Below are 24,980 nucleotides of genomic sequence, written 5' to 3'. Positions count from 1 at the left end.
AAAAATCACTCTCGAGTAGCAGGTTTTTTGTTCAAACACCGTTTTGTTAATGTGATCTAAAATTTCAGGCCGCAAAGCCACTCGATTTTTTGCTCAACTTCCTGCTACGGGGTGACTAAAATCACTACTCGTTTTGACTTCAAAAAACAAACCGACTAGCGTTGGAAAAATGTCTCTCGAACAACAGGCGGGGCAGTTTCTTCAGAGGGAGTGTCGCCTAGATAATTTTTTTATGGGTACAAAAAATTCCGACCAAGAAGGGGTACAAACCCCCGGCCGCCTGCGTCGTCACGTCCTTGTGATAGCTTTTCTTACATTCGTTTTCGTTTTAGCTAGACCTAATTTCGGAATAAGAGAAATTTAGGTAAAGCGAAATTCAAGAAGTCAAGCGAGAAAGTCATTCAAGAAGTGAAATCGAAAGAATGTTATAAAAAGATACACGTTTAACAAAATTTGCCTCAAACTTCGTTCAAGAGCAATTAACTATGAAAATGTGTGAAAAGATCTTAAAAGAAGAAAGACAGCACTCCAATACGACTCAAATTCTTTGAATTGTAAAAAAAGACAGCACCAATACAATCCAAATTTTTCGGACAGCAAAAAAACAAGGAACACCGCAATATAGCTACGCTCAGCATACAGCTTAGCAGCTATAACAAATAACACGTCATGACTAAATTAAACCAATTCACTCTTTGTTCCATGCTTTTCAGTTCCAGGGGTCATTCGTTCTCTTATACCACATACATTCTTCGTCCAGTTGTAGAGAAATAAAAGTTACAGTTATATGCTTATCTGTCGTTCTTATCTTGTCAATTTCTTAAAACACAGATGCAGCCTTGATCTGCTTTTATTTTAAGCTGTCTTACTTTTCCTGTTTCAAGTTCAGCAATTGCCCGGGTCGCTTAAATACGCAGTGACAAAATGTGACAAACGAAGAGAACTGCACGATGTTAGAAAGAATGAGATCTAATTGATTATGCACCAAATTCCTAGACAGTTAACTCAGTCAGTCAGTCATGTGACAGGGCTCTTTTAAGATGACTTCTGCTGTTGCAGCATCCGCTCTCTGTGGATATTCATCTCGAGGTAATCCCAGCCACCGTACTTGAAATTGACGAATAGAGTGATTGCAATGACAATGAGGCCTATCACCTGAGCAGGTACACTATTCCACACCCCGTACACAGATATGACTGAGAAGATGGACCACCAGATGAACAGCACGTAGTGCACCACCTTCAGCTCTGATTCATCCTTCTGCTCTACAAATTTGTGCCTCAAACTACTCAAAGTCTCTTTCTCCCTCGCTTCTTGCGATACCCGTTCCAAAGTAGAATTTTTCACGTTTCTGTCATGTCCCGACATTGCATGACCGTTCTGCTCAACTTGTGACTCGACATTGTTGTTGTTGTTGTTGTTATGGTTGCTCTTCGCATGCTGGTGGCCTTCGTAGAGAGAGGTAAGAATGTCTTCCTTCTCCCTCCACAATTCCTTCAGCCACTCACCTATCTGTTCACTCGATTCTCCCGTTGTGTCATCTTGTCCAGCACCTAATGCACAAAATACAGATTAAAGTAACTTTTAAAATAACACAATTCACTTGTGAGAACGGGCCATAGCCACAGACATTCTAGAATAATTATCTAGTAAAAATCGTAGGGAATCGTAGAGATCTTACAAGGTTCTGTATCCTTAGGAAGCAAACCTGCCGACATAAGCCAGAATTTATACGATCAGTAAAAAAAGTAGACCTTAAATTCACCTTTAATTGAGTTTATTATATCAATTTACCTTCTTTTTTAGTATGAAACTGAATTTTTCAATTGAAGATATCTGAAGCAATGCTACAGTGACTTTTTGAGTCTATACAACTGCTTTTGATCGCAATCAGCTTTTAAAAGTTCCAAGATCATTTGTTATTTTGCACTTTATTTGTTAGTTTTGTTAATTGCAGTCGAGCACATGAAAGAAGCCAACAACGGCATGATAGAATTTGTTCCTTTGAACGACGTAAAAAAGATGACTACCAAGGAGGCTCGCTAATATGAATTTTTGCAAAATCTTTTGACCCAGCTGAGCTCATCCACATTTTTCATTTATTTGTCTTAAAAATGAGGTTGAGAAAAATACGAAGCACTTAAAAGACTACTAAAAAAGTTAGCTCAGGCCTCAACTGCAACACAATACCCCGAGGCTTTGCCTGTTTATCCAATTTCGAAGTCTGAAACCCAAATAAAAAATGTGATCCCATGGGGTTGGCTTTAGCTTAGTTAAGAAGGGAGGGCTGAGCACGGTGGAGTGGGGGGTAATTTTCCTCTTAAACAGATTCGGTGAATTCGAATAATTAGTGTCTAGTGGGCAATAATGCTCTAAGACATCATAATAACCTTCGCGCCTTACCTGTTTATCCCGTTTCTGAGAAAAATGTCAAACAGAAACAAAACGATCAGACAAAGTTGGTAGTACAAAAATTGCACAAAAAAGCAGACTAATTAAATTGCTACAAATTTCGTTTGCGAGCAATTAATAGCCATTCCAATCCTTCGCGGCTAATACTAAACACCGACTAAATGTCTGAAGAATTGCTCTCGAACAACTAGTGAGAGCTCTAATCAATTGCACCTTGCTTCAGTCCGGGGGAGCCTAAAAGGGAATAAAAAAATCAATAGTGGGCTTCAAATAACCACATTAGAGGTCAACATATACCACTATTAAGATTTCAAGTGAAAAATGGCACCAGTTTCGGCGCACTTTTCATTTGACTTTTAGTATTAAATTGCAGCCAATTGAGTTCAGCTGCTTGAAATTGTGATTGAGAGAGAATTTTAGATCACGCGAAACACAAAAACTCAAGGGCGTAAAAGTCACTCGAAAAGTCAAAACGGTCAAGCATAAATTTTGCATAAAAAAGACACACACGTTTACAATAAATCCGATGAACTTCGTTCAAGAGCAAATAAGAACATACCCGGCAGATTGCCAGAAAATAGCAGCTACTGATTACTATAACATCGCTTGGGATTGAAAGAAAAGAAAAAATGGAAAAAACTGATTGATGAAAGAAAAATTTTGTTAAACTTCAGACTATTTCATTTTGCAGTTAGACAAACTCCTGTTAATTAATGAGAGGATACAGGCGCTTACCACTAAGCATTAGAGATGGTAGCAAAGACTTATAAAAACGAACTTCAAGTAGCATCTAAAATTGGGCTTTTTGGGTTTATCCCGTTTCTATTTTTGATTCCGTGTTTTGATACTGAATCTGTTCATATTAGATTGCTTTGCTGAGCCATTACTGCTTAAAAACGCTTTGAGCAGAATGAGCGAACAAAACGAGCCTAAAGCATTCAGAAAATCACGAAAAATGTCGAAAAAGCGGCAAAATGAGGTAAAGCGAAACAAATGTTAATTCGACGAGTAAAACAGAAAAACCATGGCCAGAAGACAACGGAAGCGACTCGAAAGTAAACAATAATTTAAACCCCAGCCAACTATTAACTGATAGAACCGTTAAGTTTATTATACCACTGAATTTAAAACAATAAATTGGGGAAAGGAAATAGTAGAAAAAAAGCATAACAGCAAAAAATTTCCAGGGATCAACCTCACTATTTGTGAATCCAAAATCATTATTTATAATATATTGCCTGGCATGATTCAATTCTACTTCAAAACAAAAACCAAAAGATAGGAAAACAAAACCAGCGATCCATCAAGGAAAAAGCCGAGCAAACAAAAAATAATTAAGGCATGAAAACCTGTTAAATTTTTAAAATTATATCTATGAAATTTTTTTTGGTAACATAGCTTAAAAAACAATCTTTGCTTATTCATTAGGCATCTACGCGACATTCAAACGCTCTAAAAACACTTAAAAACATGAGCAAGATTTAAAAACAAAGCTGCAGAATTGATTGATTTATTTCATTAAAATATGTGCTATCAAGCCTTTAATTGCCTTCACATAGCATTAACAACCCTAACTTCAACCCTAATAAACGATTCAACACAACAAAAAGTCCTGAAAGTCGGGAGAAAGCAGGAAAACTGGGCAAAAATAAAAAAAAATTAGCCCGTTTTCTTCTACTAAAACAAAATTAAAATGATATTAACGAAAAAAGTCAACGCATACACGCATAAAAGCCGTTTGCAATGAAAAAAGCATACCCGGCAGATTGTCGGAAAATAGCCGCCGTTGATTCTCATAACCAAGGTTGGGATTGAAAGAAAAAACTAATGAAAAAAATGATTTTGTACACAAACAATTTTAAAGTTCGGACTATTCAGATGTCATTTTGGAGCTGAACATACACCTATTTCGTAGTGAGACGACACAGGGGCTAGCATCAAAACCAACAAACATTAGAGATGGTAACTACGAACAAAGTTTGGGTAACGGGCATCTAAAATTGGGCTTTATGGGTTTATCCCATTTCTATTTCTGATTTCGTTTTTTGATACTAACTATGCTACTTCCAAACCACTACTTCCAAACCTAAAAAAATAGATCGCCACAACTCTCCGAGTCGTAAAAATAGGAGCGCAATAATAGCCTGCTGAGAAGACGAGGGCGCCCATTAATAACCAACGAATTGATCTCAGACGGAAAATTGATGGGGATTGATGAAATTAATGCTTATTATAGGCCAGTAAAATGCTACCAATTTCAGCGCATGTTGCATTTGATTTTTAGTATTAAACTACCACCCAATGCGATACATGGTTTTTTTAATGATAGAGCACTTTAGATCATGGAAGAGGCGTAAATTTAGATCCGAGGCGTAAAAGTCACTTGCGGAATGAAAGCGATCAAACAAAAATTTCTAATAAGACAAGACTACAATAATAGCTTCAAGATTCGTACACCAGGAACATGCTGGCTGATACGATGCTGAAAAAAAATTGGTGAAGTTGTCATTTGCAGCGAAGAGACAGTATTAAACGTACCTGGTATCTGTTCGAGTGGTATAACTTCTACGAAGTACCAGACCTCTTTGGGCACAATGCCCAGCAGGAGGGAGAACTCGTTACAGGGAATGAAGTCTGGATAGTAGGCAGTGATGTTCACCACTCGCTCCAAAGATTTACCTACATCAGAACAAATTTTAACAGCCACAAATCATATCTCTACTACCACGATAAGCATACACGGTAAATTGCCTAAAAATAGACGCCATTGGTTCCCATGACTCCAATTGGGATTGAATAAAGAACAGAAAAGATTGATTGCTTTACAAAAATAACACTACTGCCAGTGGGCGCTCTTTCGATTGGATTTACCAGTTAGGAACTCATGTATCTTAATGAGAGCATAGAAGGATTAGAAGGATAGTATAATCAGCGATAAGAATTTAGCAACTAAGATTAATCGGAAAACAATCAAATTCGGGGCATCTAAAATTGCGTTTTACGGGTTTATCCCGTTTCTATTTTTGAGTAATTGACTCAGTTTATATTCTTTTGCTAACCATCTCATCTACTGGTTAAGGTCACTTTTAACCGAAAGAGCGAAGAATAAAACTACTAGCAGAGAAAAAAGATTTCGGATCTTTTCCGGTTGTGCCCCCCACCCCCCAGCTTATTGGGTGCAGATGCTTTGCACCCCCAGACACACGTGCTATATGTTATGGCGCGAGCTCTGTAACTGGGTATGCATAACGTACTGGGCGCGGGGCACAAACGAAAAAGATCAAAGATTTCAATTAAAAAAGGTCGAAAAAGCTGCAAAATTGGGTGAAGACAAACAATGCTTGTTATTGTCACAGTAGACAAACATTGCAGGACAACTCCTGACGTACAACTTAAAGAATTTTCATTGACTAAACAAAAAATTAGACCTAGAACGGACTATGAGCGAATTGGGAAAACAATTTCTATAAGACAATCAGATCAAAAAAATTAAAAACAAAATCAATGTCAAAATGCCGCATGTGAACAAAAACCACTAGCGAGAAAGCGAATTTTTGTTCAAACATCCTTTTCTCACTCTACCTTATAATTAGAGCGAAAAATTTTCACGCCGCAAAACCACTCGCTTTTTCGCTCCATTTCCTGTTTCGGCGTGACCAAAATCACTACTCCGACTTCAAAAATCATGAAAACGTGTGAACAGATCTTTAAAAAAAGACAGCGCCCCAAAATCAAATTCTTTGAATTGTAAAAACATAGCCGAAACTACTTGAAGCAGTAACTAATGTAACCAACATGACAATTAACTTCACAAAAAACGAACTCTACAGCAGCTTTAACAAAAGATTGAAGAACTGGCATTTCTGAAAAAAACCTTATTCCAATCAATTTCTGTTTTTAATATCGATCAGGGCCATTCCTTTATTTTGCAGAAATGTACACAAGTGGCAAAAGTAGCATGCAATATCGTTAATCACCGTACTCTGGTACTGACATTTTTGTGGCTAGATTTTGCAAAAAATTCACATTTGCAGTTTTTGTTTGTGATTCTTGCGATTAATCGTAGAAACTGCTCTTGAAAAACTACTTACGCTAAACATCTATTTCTATCTGAGGATAATGTTCAAAATAATGTTCTGCCAAGTGCTCAACACCAACTATCTGGCGCCAAGGAAGTGCAGACACAAACTAATTTTTAATACACAAAAAATACTCATAACAAGAACAAAGTTTCCCTCACTATTCCCGACCACGTTCAATAATTACCCTCAACGCCAATCAAAAAAAAACTTTCATAAGCGTCGACAAAGGAACTGAACCAGACATTCAATAGAAAAATAACCGACTAACGTAGCAAGTTGCTCTCAAACGACCGGCGAGCGGTTGGCTTCGTCAGTAGCTGACCACGGTTTAGTGAGGCTAGCTTTAGCATGATTCGCCTCTGCAATTTTCAATTTTCTAGCCTTGTTAGTAAATAAATCAATTAACTGATAATTTTATAACTTGCAAAATATTGCAAACTTAAAAAAGCTTCCAGATTTTGCAGTGGAAATGTTAAAAACTATTTTTTGTCTCTGGAATTATGTCAAGAAACCCATCTGCAAGACTTGAAAAGCTTCGTTAGCCGGTAATGATTGTTTAACTCAGAGAAGGAAAAAAATTTTCAAAAAAATTGAAAATAATAGCAAATTTTAACAAAATCTTGCGAAAATTCGAGACGAAAAACCTTCAAAACCATTTCATTGTCTCAAGAGACTATCCTGTATCCCTATTTCAAGCTATCCCTATTTTAAAATGTTTCACTGGCTCATAAAGATCCATAAACTTGGAAAGTGATAATAATTTTCGGAAAATTTGAAAATATAGCCGGCAGATGGCCGGAAAATAGCCGCGATAGACTCTTGTGGCGTTATATGAATTGAAACAATTATAGAAATAAAATAGACAGATCAACCAACAGTCCTTCAAAAGACCACTAGACTTTTTGGGTTAGCTTCGGACTGTCATTTTTATAAGACACATAAGCTCTATAAGGAAAAGCCCTAAAAGGGCTTTTCAAAATTAGGATCTTTTCCGTTTGTGCCCCCTCAGCTTAGTGGGAGCACATTATTTGCACCCCCAGATGCACTTGCAGTATTTGGGGGGGGGCACAAACGGAATAGATCCCAAAATTAATATTCGAAATCAAAAACTCAAGACTCTAAAAAATCAAGAATTAGGGAATATATATTTGGCGCTACTAAGATGCACACTATTGACCTTTAATAAGTAAATGTTCATAAAAAATAAAATTCCATAAGTGAGTTCAGAAGTCATTTTTTGAGTGAGGTAAGTCAATGAAAAAGCCAATTCCAAGAAGTCAGGGTAAGACAAAACAAAAATCTGTTAGACGAAGTAAAAAAAAATTAGGAGCGCTATAAGAGCCGCCTAGAATTGAGGACGGGGCTATTAAAAAAACAAATTTGATCAAAATATTGTTTAAGCTGGAGTCATTAAATATTGATAACCAATCCATCAACTCTAGAAACTATGCGAGAGCTTATCATCAAACTTTGGAGGACGTCCCTGGGACCCTGCTGCCGGAAAAAATGATAAATTTAAAACGATTCAAATTCTTGAAAAAAATTGCAAACATTTTCAAAAAAAGCTGATAATAAGATCTTGCAAAACATTCCATTACATCTGGAAGCTATGCAGTAACCAATAAACAAACCCTAGAGAGGTTATGTGACTTTGAGGCTCGAGAAACCTAAAAAATTACAAAAATGTCTTAAAACTTGAAAAATTGCAAGTTGCAAAAACAACTGCTGCAAGTTGTAATAACATAAGTTGAAAACTAATCATGGCAGAAAAGCATTTTCCAGTAACTTAATATCAAACACTAGCAGAGACTCTGTTAGGCTGAAAAACCTGAATAATGACAATAAATGTCAAAAAAATGAAAAATAATTGCAAACTTGAAGAACATTCCATTACATACAGAAACTATACAGCAACTTATTGTCAAACCCTAGAGGAGGTTCATCGGCTCTTGAGGCTGGAAAAACCTAAAAGCCGACAAAAATTTTCAAAAAACTTGAAAAAAAAACTTGAAAAAATTTGTCATATGAAAAATTTGAAAGCAATTCAATGGCAAATAAAAAATTTTCAGTAACTTATTACCAAACACTTAAGGAAATTTTCTGGCCCATGCGTCTGGAAAGACATGAATAATGAAAAATTAATGTCAAAAAATTGAGAACATTTGCACGTTTTGTCAAAAAAAATGCTAAATTCGTGATGTTAAAATGTTGAAACCATTCCACTACCACTAGAATCTATGCAGTAACCTATTATCAAACTCTAGAGAAAGTTCCTAGAAACTATTCAGTTCTATTATAAAACCCATAGGGCTGAGGGAGCATAAAAAATGACAAAAATTTTCAAAAAGCGTGAAAAAAATTGAAAATTAGTATAAAATTGCGTGTTTTTAGCGATCGGTTGTTCGTCAGTAGCTAGAATCGGAGTGAGGAAGCACGGGGGCTAATGGGGAGGGGTTTTGGCAGCAGTGGGATGGGGGGTTCAACATCGCGGTGGGGGGAGAGGTCAACAGTGGGGGTTTCTTCAACCTCTAAGAACCGCCCTTCACACCATAAGTAAAGTCTCCAAAACAGTTTGAGCTGAAAGACTCTAAGAGCAATTAATGCCCGCTGGTAGCGACCTGTTTATTCCGTCTTTGAGGACAAAAAGTCAAAAACGTCAGAAGAAAAAACGGTCAAGCAAAAAATCGCATAAAAAAGACCGACAGGACTAATAATATAATTGCTACAAACTTCGTTTGAGAGCAATTAAAAACAATTCTATCTTGCAGCTGTTTTTTAATTGCTCTCAAACCAAGTTTGTAGCAATTATATTACTCCTGTCGGTCTTTTTTATGCGATTTTTTGCTTGACCGATTTTTCTTCTGACGCTTTTGACTTTTCGTCCTAAAAACGGAATAAACAGGTAGCTACCAGCGGGCATTATTTGCTCTTAGAGTCTTTCAGGTACTGAATGTCAAGGCGGTCTACTGCAATTATTTTCCGACAATCTGCTGGCTATGTTTGTTCGTTCATTGGTTTTGTCCTTTTCTAGATCATTAAGGTGAGACATAAACCGACAAATGTCGGAAGAGTTGCTCTTGAACGACAGGATCAGTCTTTCAGTCTGGATCAATTTTTCTTTATTGGTGCAAAAACTTTGACCCCACCGGGATTCGAACCACTGACCTCTCGCTCCATGGCCAACCGGACTAACCACTGCGCTACGCGTCACTTAATTTAGCTAGACTGCAACCGATGTTATATTAGCAACTTCGAAGCACTAGAGATCACTCAAAAATGCTGAACGAAAGCTTGAAAAAGTCACTTGAGAAGTCAAAGAATGTTCTAGAAGAAAAGCGCAAAATTGTCAAGCAAAAATTTTGCATAAAAAGACACACACGTTTACAATAATTGCTATGAACTTCGTTCAAGAGCAATTAAAAACAATTCTATCTTGCAGCTGTTTCACCTTCATGATCTAGAAAAGGACAAAACCAATGAACGAACAAACATAGCCAGCAGATTGTCGGAAAATAATTGCAGTAGACCGCCTTGACATTCATTTAAATTGAAAAAACAAACAAAAAAGATAGATAAATTGAGAGACCTGTATTTTTCTAGAATTCTAAGGGTTAGATTCGGATTGTAGCAGTAAGTTCCAAATGAAAAATTCAAAAACTCTAGTCGTGCAGAATTAGAGCACCTAATTTTGTGGTATCTTTTAGTCATTAACCAGCAAGTTTTTTTCAAATTAAAGCTCCATTAAGTAAGTCCAGCAGTATTCGAAAATTAAAAGCTACTTGTTTGAGCGCAATAATAGCCGTCGGAGAAGATGAAGCTATTAAAAAGATAAGCTAACGAAGAATAATAGCTTTGTTTCAAATCTTGCCCCTGGCATCTATTCGCTTTTAAGTTAACGCATTGTGAAATATCAAAAACTAGCAGCTTTTCAAAGTGTTTTTATCCAGGTTTAATGATGGAAAGGAGCAAACGTAAATTGGACTGGTTAGATGTCATGCGATATGTACTCTAACCTTTGATCAACTGTTGCATCAAATGAACAGTTCCTGTGATGCGTGGATGTAGAACGTAGTTGTATTGGGGCAGGCCATTCTTTTTCGCAAATGAGTGACTGGATCTGAGAGATTTAGGCTCATAGTCTGTGCCCTCTGAAAACCAAAAGTAAATAAATTTACGTTTCACGAAGGAACCCAATGATGGCAAGCTAAAATCTCACTCAAACACAATTCACGTTAGCCTAACTGTTGTGATAAACATATAAATTAGGGATAACCCAGAGAGGCTATTGTATTTTAATCATTGAACTTAGTTCTTGGCATATCAGAAGTCAGAAGGGTCAAAGGGAGGAAGGCTTCGGTTTCAGCTCCAAAGACAGACTCAAGCATAAGTTGTGCTCATGCCAAAATCAGATTGTGATATGGCATGATATCGTGAACAATTCTATTAATCAAGATGGTAATCATTATAGTCATCTGAAACCCAATCAGTTTATCAATATTATTTCTAGCCCTTAGAACTATCTTGTAAAATCTTACACGATCAAACCAAATTGATCTGAGATTAATCCTATGGCAGTGCTGCAAGACAAACCAGAAACAATGTGAAAAAGGTTTAAAAGTGGCATGTTACCTGGGAAAATGAGTACTGAATGAGGGACTGCGTGGTCTACAACCATGGAGGAGTAGGTGTCCATGTGATCCCTGTCTTTATCCCAGGCTCTGTTTAGGAACAAGAAGCGAGACATCTGCATGGACCAGCCTATACAAAAGCATTTATGCAAAATCAAATAGAACCGAGGCCAACGCTTTGCTAAGTAATGTCCTCTATAAACAGCTTCAAACATTCCTCTGCCAACTCTCACTAGAACTCCTCAGACCCGTATCATTAATATGCACATGGGGCAACTGAACGATAGACTCTGTTCTCTGCCATTACTAACCATAGCCAGGTATCTTGCTGAGAGAGCTCTTGAGCACAATCTTGAACATCTGGGCCATTGTGAAGGCATTGCTGGACTTTAGAAAGGCCAACCAGATGTAATACCAATCCAGTCTCGTTCTACAACACACAACAAAAATGCCACCATCAATACAAAAAAAAACCAAATGTGGAAACTCTTTTCAAAACAATCACCTGTGATTCATGATGAATAGATTCCAACCACTTTCTGGAACACCTGCTGGGAACATTTTCAGAGCCTCAGGAGACCCGAACACACGTAACTTCGTCCCAAAGAAGATCTCTAAAATTCACCACTGCAAACTCCTCAGCTCACTCAGACTCATTCCTACTCCATATATTTCTATATAAAATGATAGAAATTGAGCAAGCCAAGTGAACGTTATGCAATCACGTCATGTGCAATCACGTGCTCAATCGACTATGACTCCGTACTGCTATAGATAGAACTACAGTTCATGCATGCAAGAAAGATATGTGAAAGGTACTTACGGTTTAAAACCTGAAACACAACCAAATTTAAAAACTGCTGTTGTGTCAGAAGTTAGTTTCTGAACCTCCCACTTTCCTCGATATGGTATGTATTCAACAGCAAAAAGACTCATCTTTAAATCCCAGTCAGACAAAAATCTGCCTTTTTAAAAGTTTTAAACATAAGTTAGATTTAAACACTTATGACATATGTCAATGAACGATAGAACTCAGCGATTGTATTGAAACACTTCGAACAACTACAGATCGATTTGTTAGACTAGATACGCAAATTAGTCTAGTTTCTAAATCCTGCTACTTCCAACTACGCAAATTGTACAGTTTCTCTTATTATCTGTTTCGGGAAAATAGAGTTCTTCTAGTGAGGACGCTTATCTTATCGAGGCTCCACTATTGCAATAGTCTCTAAACTTCACTTAAAAAGTTGATGAATTTACAAAGAGTGTAAAATGCTGCTTTTTTTGGTTGTCGATTCACTTATGGTCTGCCCAAGCAATGCAGCATCACTATGTATTTACATAATCTACATTGGCTTCCTATTTCATATCGGATTCGTTTTATAGTCGTATGCTATCTACATCGTGTTATTTACGAACCTTTCTCAGTGCATTTGTATATACGATCCCTATTTGAACTGAACGAGCGTACTCGTCTTATCAATTTAATTATTCCAAAAGTCAGAACAAATTTTGGCAAACGCAGCCTGAAAATTACTGGAGCACAAATCTGGAATTCTTTACCGCGAGAATTTGAATCGATTCAAAAGCCTGAGATATATAGATCTAAATTGAAAACTCATTATTTCAGTTCTTATTATATTTAGGTAAAACTTTGAATTACGAAATCAAAATTCTATTTTGTATCGAGGAAGAAAATTTTACGAAAAAATTGAATTCAGCAATTCTATTCTAATCTTCGCAAAATACGAGTCTTTATTCGTGAATGCTATGGTCCTTGAAGGAAAATTATCAAGAAGAGACTATATGAACCTTGTCATATTATTTTCGGCTCTTCTCTAGTTTTTGGTATATTTGTGGACAGAACTGTTACAACCTCTTCTCCGGGTGGTCAAATCACCACCCTGTTTTCTCCGGAGGTTGAACGCGACAAAAAGTTAATAGTTATGGGAGGAACAAATAACTAGTCTGATTGTTATGGCCATCAAGTTATGCACCCTATACAAGCTAGGGACAAAATTGTGTTATCTTGAATGTGGTTATAATGTTGCTTTGTGTGATGGAAATCTTGAATGATGGGGATTAATTAGCCGAGAGGGCGCCTAAGAGGCGAAAGGTCATTTGAATAGGTTATACCAACATTTGGCCGAAGAACTAGGTATCAAATTCTTCAGAAAAAAGAAGCTGCGACATAGAGCACATATCTCATCTGACGGGTTGCACCCTTCTTCGTACGGAGTCCGAGAACAGGCCAAGAATTGCACGACTCCTTGAAGGACTTCTAACTACGTTTTAATGGTTTTCTTTTTTAAAAAAATTGTTTTGAACCACTTGTACTTTCAGTGTATTTACCCGAGCTCATTTCATGGCTAGCGGTCTTCCTTTGCTCACTTTCTGTCTTTGCGTAATTTTTTCCGAGGTCATCTTAGAGCCGGCGATTTTGATGCTGGCAATGCACAAATAAACAGCTTATTTTACAGCCGGAGTATTTTTGATCTTACTGCGAACGATGTACGGGCAAACGTTTTAACGATATCAACGAACGAATTCTTCAGATGTACAGCTATTTCAACTGCAGGTTCTGAGTACCAAGAAGTGTTAAAATAAAACCAGATGATGATGATGATAACTGACGCTTCAGTTCATACATCTGATTTCCTTATTCGGATTTGCAGGAATTTCTTCAAAAAAACTAAGGAAACAACGTTCATAAGGAAAGGACCGAATATGCAATTACCAAAAATTTAGCCGGTTAAAACATATATGGGAACAAAACCGTTGGTCACTATGATTTTTTCTGAAACTGAATAACACAATCTTCCTGTAATTCACTTGCTAATCGTTATAAAAAACGATAGCTTTATTTCGGAAAAGATAAAACATCAAACCTAACCGACTAACGTCGCGCGAATTGCTCTCAAACGACGAACCAGTGGTTGGCTTTGGTAGTAGCCAGCGGGGGCTTAGAGACGCTATTATAAGGGGAGGTGACCGGGGTGAGAGACGAGCGGCAACGTTGGGGCGGGGGTCAAGCCATGGGGGTAGGGTTGCGAAGACTAGATGAGAGGGGGTTCAAATCGACAGGTGGAGGAGGTTGAACAATGTGAGTGTTGAGGTTGCAATGGGGGGCTTGATGGCTGTTGGTGGGGAATTGATAGCGGTGGGTGGGGGTGACTGAGGGGGGTCAAACTTTGAAGATTAAGAACAGCCCTTCACCCCTGAAATAGTCTCCTCAAAACATTTTTGGTGAATCGCATTATTATAGTATAGTAGGGCTTAGAACTCTAAGCGAACTTAAGGCCCTCCGAATACTAACTGTTTATCCCGTTCTTGGGGAGGAAAAGTGCAATGGGTCAGACAAAAAATCGGTCAAGCAAAAAATGGCATTAAATAGACCACAAAACCAATATAAACGCTACAAACTTTGTTTCAGAGCAATTAACAACAAACAAAGATCACAATAGGATGCAAAATTTGCAATTGCCGTACAAATATGAATCATATGAAGCACACCAAAAATTTTTACTCTGAAACTTAAGTCTGATTGACGAACTTGATTTAAATGTTTTTACTTGAGCAAAATGTTTAACAAAGCAATACAAGGCATCAATACGGCAGGCACAACTAAATGACGAAAGAATGGACAAAACATTTGAAAAGCAGCAAAATTTTGATAATTTGATGCTTTAAAAAATGCAATGAATTCTCCCCAAGATGAGCATAAATCTCACTGTGGGCTATTAAAAGCTTTCCTCTGTTCCCTGGAGTGTGAGAGGTGCGGCAACGTTGGAACGGGGGTCAAGCCTTGGGGGTAGGGTTGCGGAGGCTAGATGAGAGGGGGTTGAAATCGACAAGTGGAGGAGGTTGGACACTGGGAGTGTTGAGGTGGTAATGGGGGGGCTTGATGGCGGTTGGTGGCGGTGACTAGGAAGGTCAAACTTTGAAGATTAAGAACAGCCCTTCACCCTGAAATTGTCTCCTCAAAACATTTTTTGTGAATCGCATTATTATAGTATAGTAAGTTTTAGAGCTTTAAGCAAATTTAAGGCCCTCCGAATACCAACTGTTTATCCCGTTTTTGGGGACGAAAAGTCCAATAGGTTAGACGAAAAATCGGTCAAGCGAAATATGGCATAAAATAATAAACAACGACTAATTTAATTGCTACTAACTTTGTTTGAGGGCAATTAACAACAAACAAAGATCAAAATAGGATGCGAAATTTGCAATTGCCGTACAAATATGAATCATATGAAGCACACCAAAAATTTTTACTCTGAAACTTAAGTCTGATTGACGAACTTGATTTAAATGTTTTTGACTTGAGCAAAATGTTTAACAAAGCAATACAAGGCATCAATACGGCAGGCACAACTAAATGACGAAATAATGGACAAAACATTTGAAAGCAGCAAAATTTTGATAATTTGATGCTTTAAAAAAGGCAATGAATTCTCCCCCAGATGAGCATAAGTCTCACTGTGGGCTATTAAAAGCTTTCCTCTGTTCCCTGGAGTGAGAGACGAGCGGCAACGTTGGGGCGGGGGTCAAGCCATGGGGGTAGGGTTGCGAAGACTAGATGAGAGGGGGTTCAAATCGACAGGTGGAGGAGGTTGAACAATGTGAGTGTTGAGGTTGCAATGGGGGGCTTGATGGCTGTTGGTGGGGAATTGATAGCGGTGGGTGGGGGTGACTGAGGGGGGTCAAACTTTGAAGATTAAGAACAGCCCTTCACCCCTGAAATAGTCTCCTCAAAACATTTTTGGTGAATCGCATTATTATAGTATAGTAGGGCTTAGAACTCTAAGCGAACTTAAGGCCCTCCGAATACTAACTGTTTATCCCGTTCTTGGGGAGGAAAAGTGCAATGGGTCAGACAAAAAATCGGTCAAGCAAAAAATGGCATTAAATAGACCACAAAACCAATATAAACGCTACAAACTTTGTTTCAGAGCAATTAACAACAAACAAAGATCACAATAGGATGCAAAATTTGCAATTGCCGTACAAATATGAATCATATGAAGCACACCAAAAATTTTTACTCTGAAACTTAAGTCTGATTGACGAACTTGATTAAAATGTTTTTGAGCAAATTGTTTAACAAAGCAATACAAGGCATCAATACGGCAGGCAAAACTAAATGACAAAAGAAAGGACAAAAAATGAAAAGCAGCAAAATTCTGATAATTTGATGTATTAAAAAATGCAATGAATTCTCCCCAGAAGAGCATAAATCTCACTGTGGGCAATTAAAAGCGTTCCTCTGTACCCTGGAGAAAATGATCGAACAACGCAATGCAAAGCATCACGAGAAGGTGAATTCGAACACAACATATCATTGATAAGTCAGAAAATATTTGATGGACCCCTGTGGTTTGGTTAATACATGAGAGTCACAGTGAAGCGCCAGATTTCGCTAATTTACAAGTGCTGAATAAATAATTTCACTAAGAAGTCTAAATCGTAAGAACCAAATGAATTTATTTGGTGAGGGGGAGGGAGGGGGTCAGCTTCTAAAAACCGCCCTTCACACCATAGTATAAGTCTCCAAAACATTTTATGTGAATCGCATACTTGGAGACTAGTAAGGCGTATGCTTCTAAGAGAGCTGCTCGGGCACTTAATGCCCCCCGAGCGCTACATGTTTATCTCATTTTTCAGGACAAAAAGTCAAATGGGTTAGACGAAAAATCGTTCAGGCCTTCTACAAATAGGTCACAACAAATCAAAATCAAGGTGCCTTCAACAAAATCTTCGCAAAAATTATCTGTCATTTTGTTCTAAACCAGAAAAAATAGGAAGTACTTGATTCTAAGCAAAAAATGGAAAGCAACACAAAATTCTAATGTAATTGGGAGTAATAGATAAAAAAAATTAGCAACTGGAGGAACCGAAGAAAACGCTTTAGGCACAAAACTTTTTTGGGAAAAAAAATTTTTTGGGAAAAAAATTTATTTGGAAAATATCAAACTTGGAAAATTTCAAACTCTTGTTTTCCTTTGCTTCTACTGGCGTTAAGTTACGTTACAAAACAAAGGAAGGAACTTCCTCTTGCTCACGTAGTTCACAGTTGCGTCCACTAATTATCACTGATGGTGAAATAAAAGGCAAATCAAAACTTAAAAACTGCTAAATACAACTGCTTCTCAAAAAAATTATCTTTCTGCTTATATTTTTTGGTTCCAAACAGAAACTTCAAAATTTACAACAACAGCAAAAACATCAATTAAAATTCCTACTTTCAAAGTAGAGTTTTGCAATCCTTTCTTATTTTCTGACATTTTGTTGTTTGTCTTGGAGTTTCGAGAAATTCTTCCACTTAAAAAAAACAATGCGTCAATACAACACACCAAAACCATAAGATATCCACAGATTTCGACAAAACCCTTTTAAACTTTACCAATTACTGTAATTTTTAATTTCATTCCTCATTAAATATCTTATTTTTATTTGTTATTCGAAAAAACAAGCTTATTTTGAGAAAATAATTAATTTTTTTCTAAACTTGGTCATGTAAAATCTATAAACACTACATCAATAACAGAGCAAAATGCTAGCCCTAAAATGTTTCAAAAAATGGTGAAACTAAAGCAGTTGGCAGTGCTTTGTTTTCATATATTTTTATTTTGAATATAAAGACCCGCATCATTAAAAAATATATTGGTTTAGAATTTTTCCAGCTAGGAAAAAATTGGAATTTAAGTTGTTCAATTTCTTGATGCAAGAGCTTTCACATGGTTCTTACTTTATTTGTAGGATGTTTCCAAAAGTTTCCTATTTTGTCTAGAGTAACAAAAGACGGTCTGGCATAGATATTCCGCCATTTCCAAAGAAATGTTGGAGCGATAAGATATACAAGCATTATTTATTAGTCAATACAATAATTGCTATACTGAAGTTGCTATTCAGTAAATAAAAGGCACACTATTCCGTCTAGTTTAGAGGATCAAATACAAAATGAAAGAACTACGTTTTCTAAATATCTTTCCAAGTGATTTTTTAATGTACTTTGATTAAGCTCACATTAGGCAGAAACGCATGTCCCTCTTCCAAACAAACTTAGGCAGCAAATTGACGGAACAAAATTGCCGCTGACTCTACAGACCGGCGTTAGGTTTGAAACATGTAGCAAAAACACAAAAAATGACGACTTTAAACGCACTAAAACTAAATATTTTCAGTAAGTTTCAACAGCGAATGATGTTAGTCAAAGACAACCGTGAAAGTCGCGACTTGCTTAAAACGAGATCATAAGGTAACATAAACTTTAAAAGAACATGAGAGGACGAGGCCTGAATTAAACTCCAAGGAGAAAAATTGACTAAGGACCTGAAAACCCAAATTTGTCCAAGATATTGGGTCGAAAAAACTTCGTGGTGTCAAAAAATTTGGTGGTTTCAAAATTACACAAAATTATACTAAAAAAATTAATCATAGAAAAGCATACAAACTTCAGAGTCATTAAAAACCATTAGCAGTTCTGATAAATGCTAAAGGCACACAAAGAACAATCTTTCAAAAACAAATAGCACATGAGCCAAAAAAGCTAAAGCTAAAAATCGAAAACGATAGACGCTTGTGGCCTTCTATGAATTGAAACAACTAAAAAAAAGATAGAGAGATCAACCACCAGTCCTTGAACAGACCACTAGACTTTTTGGGTTAGATTCGGACTGTCAATTTTATGACACATACGGTCTATAAGGAAAAAGGCCTAGGAAAGCTTTTTCAAAATTGATATTCGAAATCAAAACGAATACTCAAGAATTAGGTTACATACGTTTGGCACGACTTACATGCACACTTTTGATCTAGTAAATGTTCATCAAATTTAAAGTTCTATAAGTGAGATCAAGTCAGTTTTTTAGTGAGGAAAGTCGGGGAATTGACCTAAAAGCAGAAATGACGTCACTCCCAAAAATTTTACTGCAAAGCAGTAAAAGTCACTGAAGAAGTCAGGTCGTAAGATAAATCAATGGAGACGACGAATTAAAAACCACAATGTCCCCAATAATAGCCGTTATCACTTCGCGGCTATCAAAAACAATTAGCTTTGAACTTAAACAATTAATATGATTACTTAGGGCTCATTGAAATCAACGGCTAATCGATGATGAATCAGATTGAGTAATATAACAAAAAGTACAAGAAACAAACTCAAAAATCCGCGAATAGCTTTGAAAACAGTCTCAAAGTTATGAAAAACACGAACTATCAAATCAAACCAATAATAAGACTCATTTACACCTTATAAGCAAACGATGAGAATTTTCATTATTTGGCTTACAAAACTGATCAACAATAAAAACAATCATTTTTTAATACAAAAAAATCATATTTTTCAAATACAATTGTGGCAAAGTAGTTAATAGTCTTTCTACGTCAATAGATATTATTACTAGTTTCAATTACGCCTTATTAGAGCTAGGGAGAATGAAATGATTGTATTCAATAATTGTCATTATGCCGCACTCAGGAGCCTGTGAGAAGTGCCATTGAGGCTATGAAAAGACCAAATAACATAAAAGAAAAAAGAAAACTAGCCAAACAAAAAAATCAGATAATTTTTTGGCAAAAAGTCGTGACAAAAACTTTAAAAATGCCTTTTGAAGTTGTTAAATAAGCCTCATTAAATAGCCAACGGGATCAGCTACTGCTTAGATGAAGAAACACAAAACAAAAGACCAAAAAAGCGAGCAGAACAAAAAATCACTTCTAACAAATAGTTCCCGATTCAAGTAAATCATTAACAGCCCTTAGATGAAATAAGAAAAACTCAGCAATATTAGAACACATGCATAAACTTTTGAAAGAAGCAGATAGCAAATCAGGAGACAAGCAAGAATAGAAGTCAAATTGCCGCACGGAAAAAGGACAGCACCTAAATAGCTTTTGAGAGACGGAGTGCGGCTATCGACAGGTACCTATTGAAGAAAATAAACTTAACGCAAAATTAAGCTTCTAGAGGACTAAAAAATGGCTCAAAAAATTGAATTTTGTCGCACCGCAGAAAAAATTAAGCGCACCCATTTTCTTTATTTTTAGGCGGGCGGGGGAAAGAAGGGGTCCAAAATACCAAAACAGCCATTTTAGGACTACGAGAAGCTTCATATTCTCTCAGGAGCTTCAAAAAATTATATACTCGGAGACTATATGAACTCTAAGAATTAGGGCTCTGCATTTTTTTTGCTTTTCATTGATAAAAAGTTAAAACAGTCAACGAAAAAGTCGATTAAGCAAAAACTGGCATAAAAAGACATGGGGTTTAAAAAAGACATGACTAATTTGACAAAAATGGAACTAATATTTATTTTATTTCTTTTTAGAAAAATCCAGTTATCGAAGTCAGGATTCCCAACAACGTCAAACTCAAAAATGTTCGATGATAAGAGTTTATACAGCAAAAAGCATACACCAACTTTGAAAAACAACTGCAAACAAAACAAAAACAAACACCATTTGGAAAAAAGATGCCTGCAAATGTCAAATGTCATCGAAAAAAAGTAATCAGAGTCAATAAAACACGCAGTTAACAATTGAAATCTTCAGCATTTATGGCAGTAAACATCATTAGAAGCAATAATGTCAACTCCAAGGAAAACAATTAGGGAGGGTACGCAACAAAAATAGCAATTTATAGCAAATGCAGATATCAAAACTCAACAAATTGTCTAAATAAATTGCGTCGATGCCAATTCATTTATAAGCAATAAACCTACACCATTAAATAGATCCAATTATGCCTAATTAAAGGGGAAATTGAGACCAATCATTAATGAGACTAATCGACAGAATAACAAAAACGGACAACAATTCGTGTCATAGTCGTTAAAAGCTACAAGTTTGAATTTAATTAACAAAATATACTGAAAAACTCCTCATTAAAAAGCCAATGAAACCTATCATTAATGAGATTAAGTGACGAAACAACAAAAAAAACTACAGAGGTCAAAATCCAAAAAAAAAACATTTTATTGAAGTCTAAGTGGTTTCAAAGTGAGGAAAACCAAACAGTTTAATAAACTCCCTTTCAATGATCGAAACAGGACTTATACGAGCGCTACTTGTCAAAAAAGAGACTAGGTGACAAGAATAAAGCTTCAAAGTTGGAGAAATCCAAAACAAAATCGCAATTATTTTAAATGTCGTTAAAACAATTAACTTCGACTCAAGTCAGTACATTTTTAAACACGTCTTAATAAAACCGTTGTGACCCATCATCGAGTAGACTCAATTAAAAAAGATCAAAAACGACAAACCCGGCAAAAGACAAAAAATCAATTATCTCAAAGGCAATTAGTTTCAATGTCGTTGAAAACCAGTAAGTTGACGTTTGAGGGTGTTAAAAAAGTGCAAATATGAATTATTAGGACATGCGTATTGTTTTTTAAAAGTACTCTTCCAGAAAATGAAAATAAAGATAGCAAAAACAGAAGTCATATTGCCGCACGTGAAAATAATTCGCCCTCAAAAACCAAAAATCTGTTTAACCACCATTCTCACTTCGCACCGTTCTAAAAATGACTTTGAAACAAATCACGACTTATAACTACTCCATTTTTGCTCATCTTACTACTCCAAAGTAACTAAATCACTACTATTTGATTTCTCATTGACAAGAAAAAAATGTGAGCAGCTGAATGTAAAAAAAGACAGCACACCAATACAATTCTAATTCTTTGAATTGTATAAAACAAGAGCAGGCCAATAATAGCCCCAGATATTGCTTTGCGGCGATTAATAAATGGCGATTAATTTATTATAAATGGCGATTAATAAATTAGGTGTTACACCTCAGTCATTTCACCCCGATATTAACCTTCAAGTTATTATTCCTTAATAATCAAGAACGTGACGTATCCAACTCTTTAAAAAGAGAATTCACATAATTAAGGAAATAAGTATCTCAAAAATTCATAGCCATGAATGAGGAAGAAAGGAGCGAGAGCTAACCGGTGGTAAAACAAGCCATGTGGAGATCATGAAGTTGGTGATGGTCTCATAGGCATGGAGGTTGAGGAACATGACAATTGCGAATGGGGCTAACATGTAAGTGTAGCCAATAGTGGCTGCTATTGTCATGACATACACACTGAACAGAGCCACCATAATACGCACTGGGGCGGTGTACGTCTTGAACTGGCTAATGCCTCCTACTCCCTCTGATTGCACCATGTCTCTATTCGCAGATTAGATCAATCCAAATTTAATTGATGTGATGTTAGTAGAACTCACTTTATGTGTTACAGATAACTAAATAATAACTGTGTTCGATGATAATCGATCAATTATTGCGATACCGATATCAAATTGTTCCAAATACAATAGCTTCCAAATTTTTATACTGACTTCTCGCTATTCATTAAATCGCAAAGTTAAATTTTTTTACAGTACTCAGGTATTCCAGATTGCAAAAAATTAAGACCCCAGTTAAGTTCTGCTAGAGTAGATTGGGTAACTGTAGGAAAAACTGTAAAAGTTGATAACGGGCATTGTCCGACAGCAGTAAAAAGCAAATAGCGGTTGTTTCTAGAAAAGATAACAGGAGCTCTTGTGTAAAAAGGGAGAGCAGCACTCAATTAGTGAAGTACGCCCACCAGCTAACAAGATTCTTGTGCGCAAACAGAGTAAGTAGAAAATATAGAGTAAAAGATCTTGGTGGTAAATGACGTGAGACAATACGTAGCCGTCAGATCAAATATTGCCTGACATTTGTTAACCTTGAAATGTGTTAGTCGCAAGTGACAAATCATTTAACTAAGTTCAACTCAGTAGTTATGAATTATATTCAACTTCACAGTGATAAATAATTCAACTGATGTCACTAATTTTAAACTATGAGTGAGAAATTTAAGTGTTGTAATAGTTGAATATCGATTCATTTAATCACAACATGACGTGTCTATAACACATCAGTGTCCATGTTCAAGTTCAATAGTTGGTTCAGTTATTTTGTATACCCTTTTGGTACGCAATACACGCTTTTTCTATCAAACTCTCAAATATTTCAAACGAAATGCAAATGCTGATGTCAGTCACAAATGTAATGTTTATAATCCTTAAATTGATAGAATTCAACAATTGGTTTTGACGCTATTCAAGTTCTTGAACAATCTTCACGCTTGTCCGAATTCACTGTTGTACATGTGAACATCAGTCAGCAATAATATCTATGAACAGAAACAGAGCTAGCAGTGGGTGAGTGCCGTTGTTTACACTTGTGTTGACTTAGTTGTGGAAGGACTTCCTTCACTTGAGTGGCTCTTAGGCTTCGTTATCAACTGCTGCTTTTACTTTGTTTGTAAACATATTCTCAACTGATTTGTAGTAATGTTTCAGTGAGTCATACAAGTTCTACATGTCACCTGAAAGTCAAAATAGAATCAAACATCACTTTGCGTTATGATAACACACCACAACCTAACTCATACATCTCAAGCGTTACCTATTTGGTGGTTCTTTTCATTTACCCGGCTTGGTGTATTATACTAAAAAGTTCCTACAGTTTGAGATTGTGAATTGAGAATAAATATAACTTTTCCTTGTCTTCTAAAAAGCGTTTACGATTTTCCCAAACACCGGAAAAAATGGCAACCCAATATTTCTTGTATTCAAATAAAACTGATCAACCAAAATTGGTCGTATTACCCGGTTTTGCAAATTAGTCTTCAAACATAGTCGAATCTACGAGTTTCTGAGAACTGAACCAGTTCTATTGTCCAGTTTTCTCACAACTGAAATATTTGAAGGTTTAAAAAACAGCAAAAGCTAAGGTACCCTCAATTTTTCGTCGTCATCCTATTGGTCATCGGACGCAAAACGCCCATTGAAATTATCTGGTATTTACCGCTAAATTGCATTCAGGCCTTTTTTCAATCAACTCAAAATTCATATTTTATGGGTAAAAAACTACTCATCTAAATATGTGATTTATCTTATTGTTAAAGATTTAAACAAACAATGAAAAGTAAGAGGAACTCATCAGCCAAAAAAATCAATATGTTAGCCCAAACAACTGCTATAATAGCTTGCAAACTTTACTGCAAAATAATCAGCATTTTAATAATTCTGATTAAAAAACCTAACATAACCGACTAACGTCGGGCGAACTCTCAAACGACCACCGAGCTTTGATAACTTCATGCTCACTGAGCGCTACCTTTTTATTCCGTTTCCGAGGACGAAACGTCAAATGGTTCCAAAAAAATCGCATAAAAAAGACCAACAGGTTAAAATAATTGGTACAAACTTCGTTTGAGAACAACTGATTTCCTAAAAAGTGATTGCTAAGCCATTTAAAATAGAACATTTATACTACAATTCAGCGTTAATGAGGTTAATGGATGACGACATCACGCCACATGCCAGCAGCTGTAGTGCGCCATCAACAAAAGAGTTAAGGGGAGAGAGAGAGAGAGAGAGAGAGAGTGTGTGAGAGAGATAAAACGTGAACCAGAAAGAGAAAGAAAGAAATCCCAACCGACAGAGAGAGAGAGAGCTAGGAAGATTTTCCAACATGGGATTCGACTCTGCAAGTTCTAGTTTTCCTAGCCTTGTTAGTAATTGAATCATAAAGAAAAAACTGAGACGTTTACCGATTTCGCAGTGAAAAAAAGGTTAAAAACCATTTTATTGTCTCTGAAGTTCTGTTATGTAAACTATCTGCAAGACTTACAAAATTTCGTTTCCCAGTAATGATCGTCAAACTCAGAATCCGACAAAAACAATCAAAAAATTTTAAAACAATTGCAAACTTTAAAAAAATCTCGCTAAAAACCGTAACAATAAATACTTTAAAACCATTTCATTGTCCTGAGACTATCCAAAATCCCTACTTCAAGCCTTAAATAGTTTC

At 36.3% G+C, this 24,980-nt stretch overlaps 1 protein-coding gene across 1 annotated transcript; it reads right to left on the bottom strand.

The window, feature by feature from the left end:
- Positions 1-595: 595 nt before the first annotated feature.
- Positions 596-23,496, bottom strand: LOC142345877 (lysocardiolipin acyltransferase 1-like). Its single transcript, XM_075398309.1, has 7 exons — positions 22,079-23,496; positions 11,628-11,736; positions 11,434-11,552; positions 11,124-11,252; positions 10,508-10,642; positions 4,951-5,091; positions 596-1,553 (listed from the first exon to the last, which is right to left on the bottom strand). The coding sequence occupies exons 1-7, from the start codon at positions 22,095-22,097 to the stop codon at positions 1,036-1,038; spliced, it is 1,170 nt and encodes a 389-aa protein (XP_075254424.1). The 5' UTR covers positions 22,098-23,496; the 3' UTR covers positions 596-1,035.
- Between the last annotated feature and the right edge of the window lie 1,484 nt (positions 23,497-24,980).

Source organism: Convolutriloba macropyga, chromosome 9 (assembly GCF_964194025.1).
Source record: "Convolutriloba macropyga chromosome 9, txConMacr16.3, whole genome shotgun sequence".
In the NCBI taxonomy this organism is placed as follows: Eukaryota; Metazoa; Xenacoelomorpha; order Acoela; family Convolutidae; genus Convolutriloba; species Convolutriloba macropyga.
This window is presented reverse-complemented; position numbering and strand designations above follow the sequence as displayed.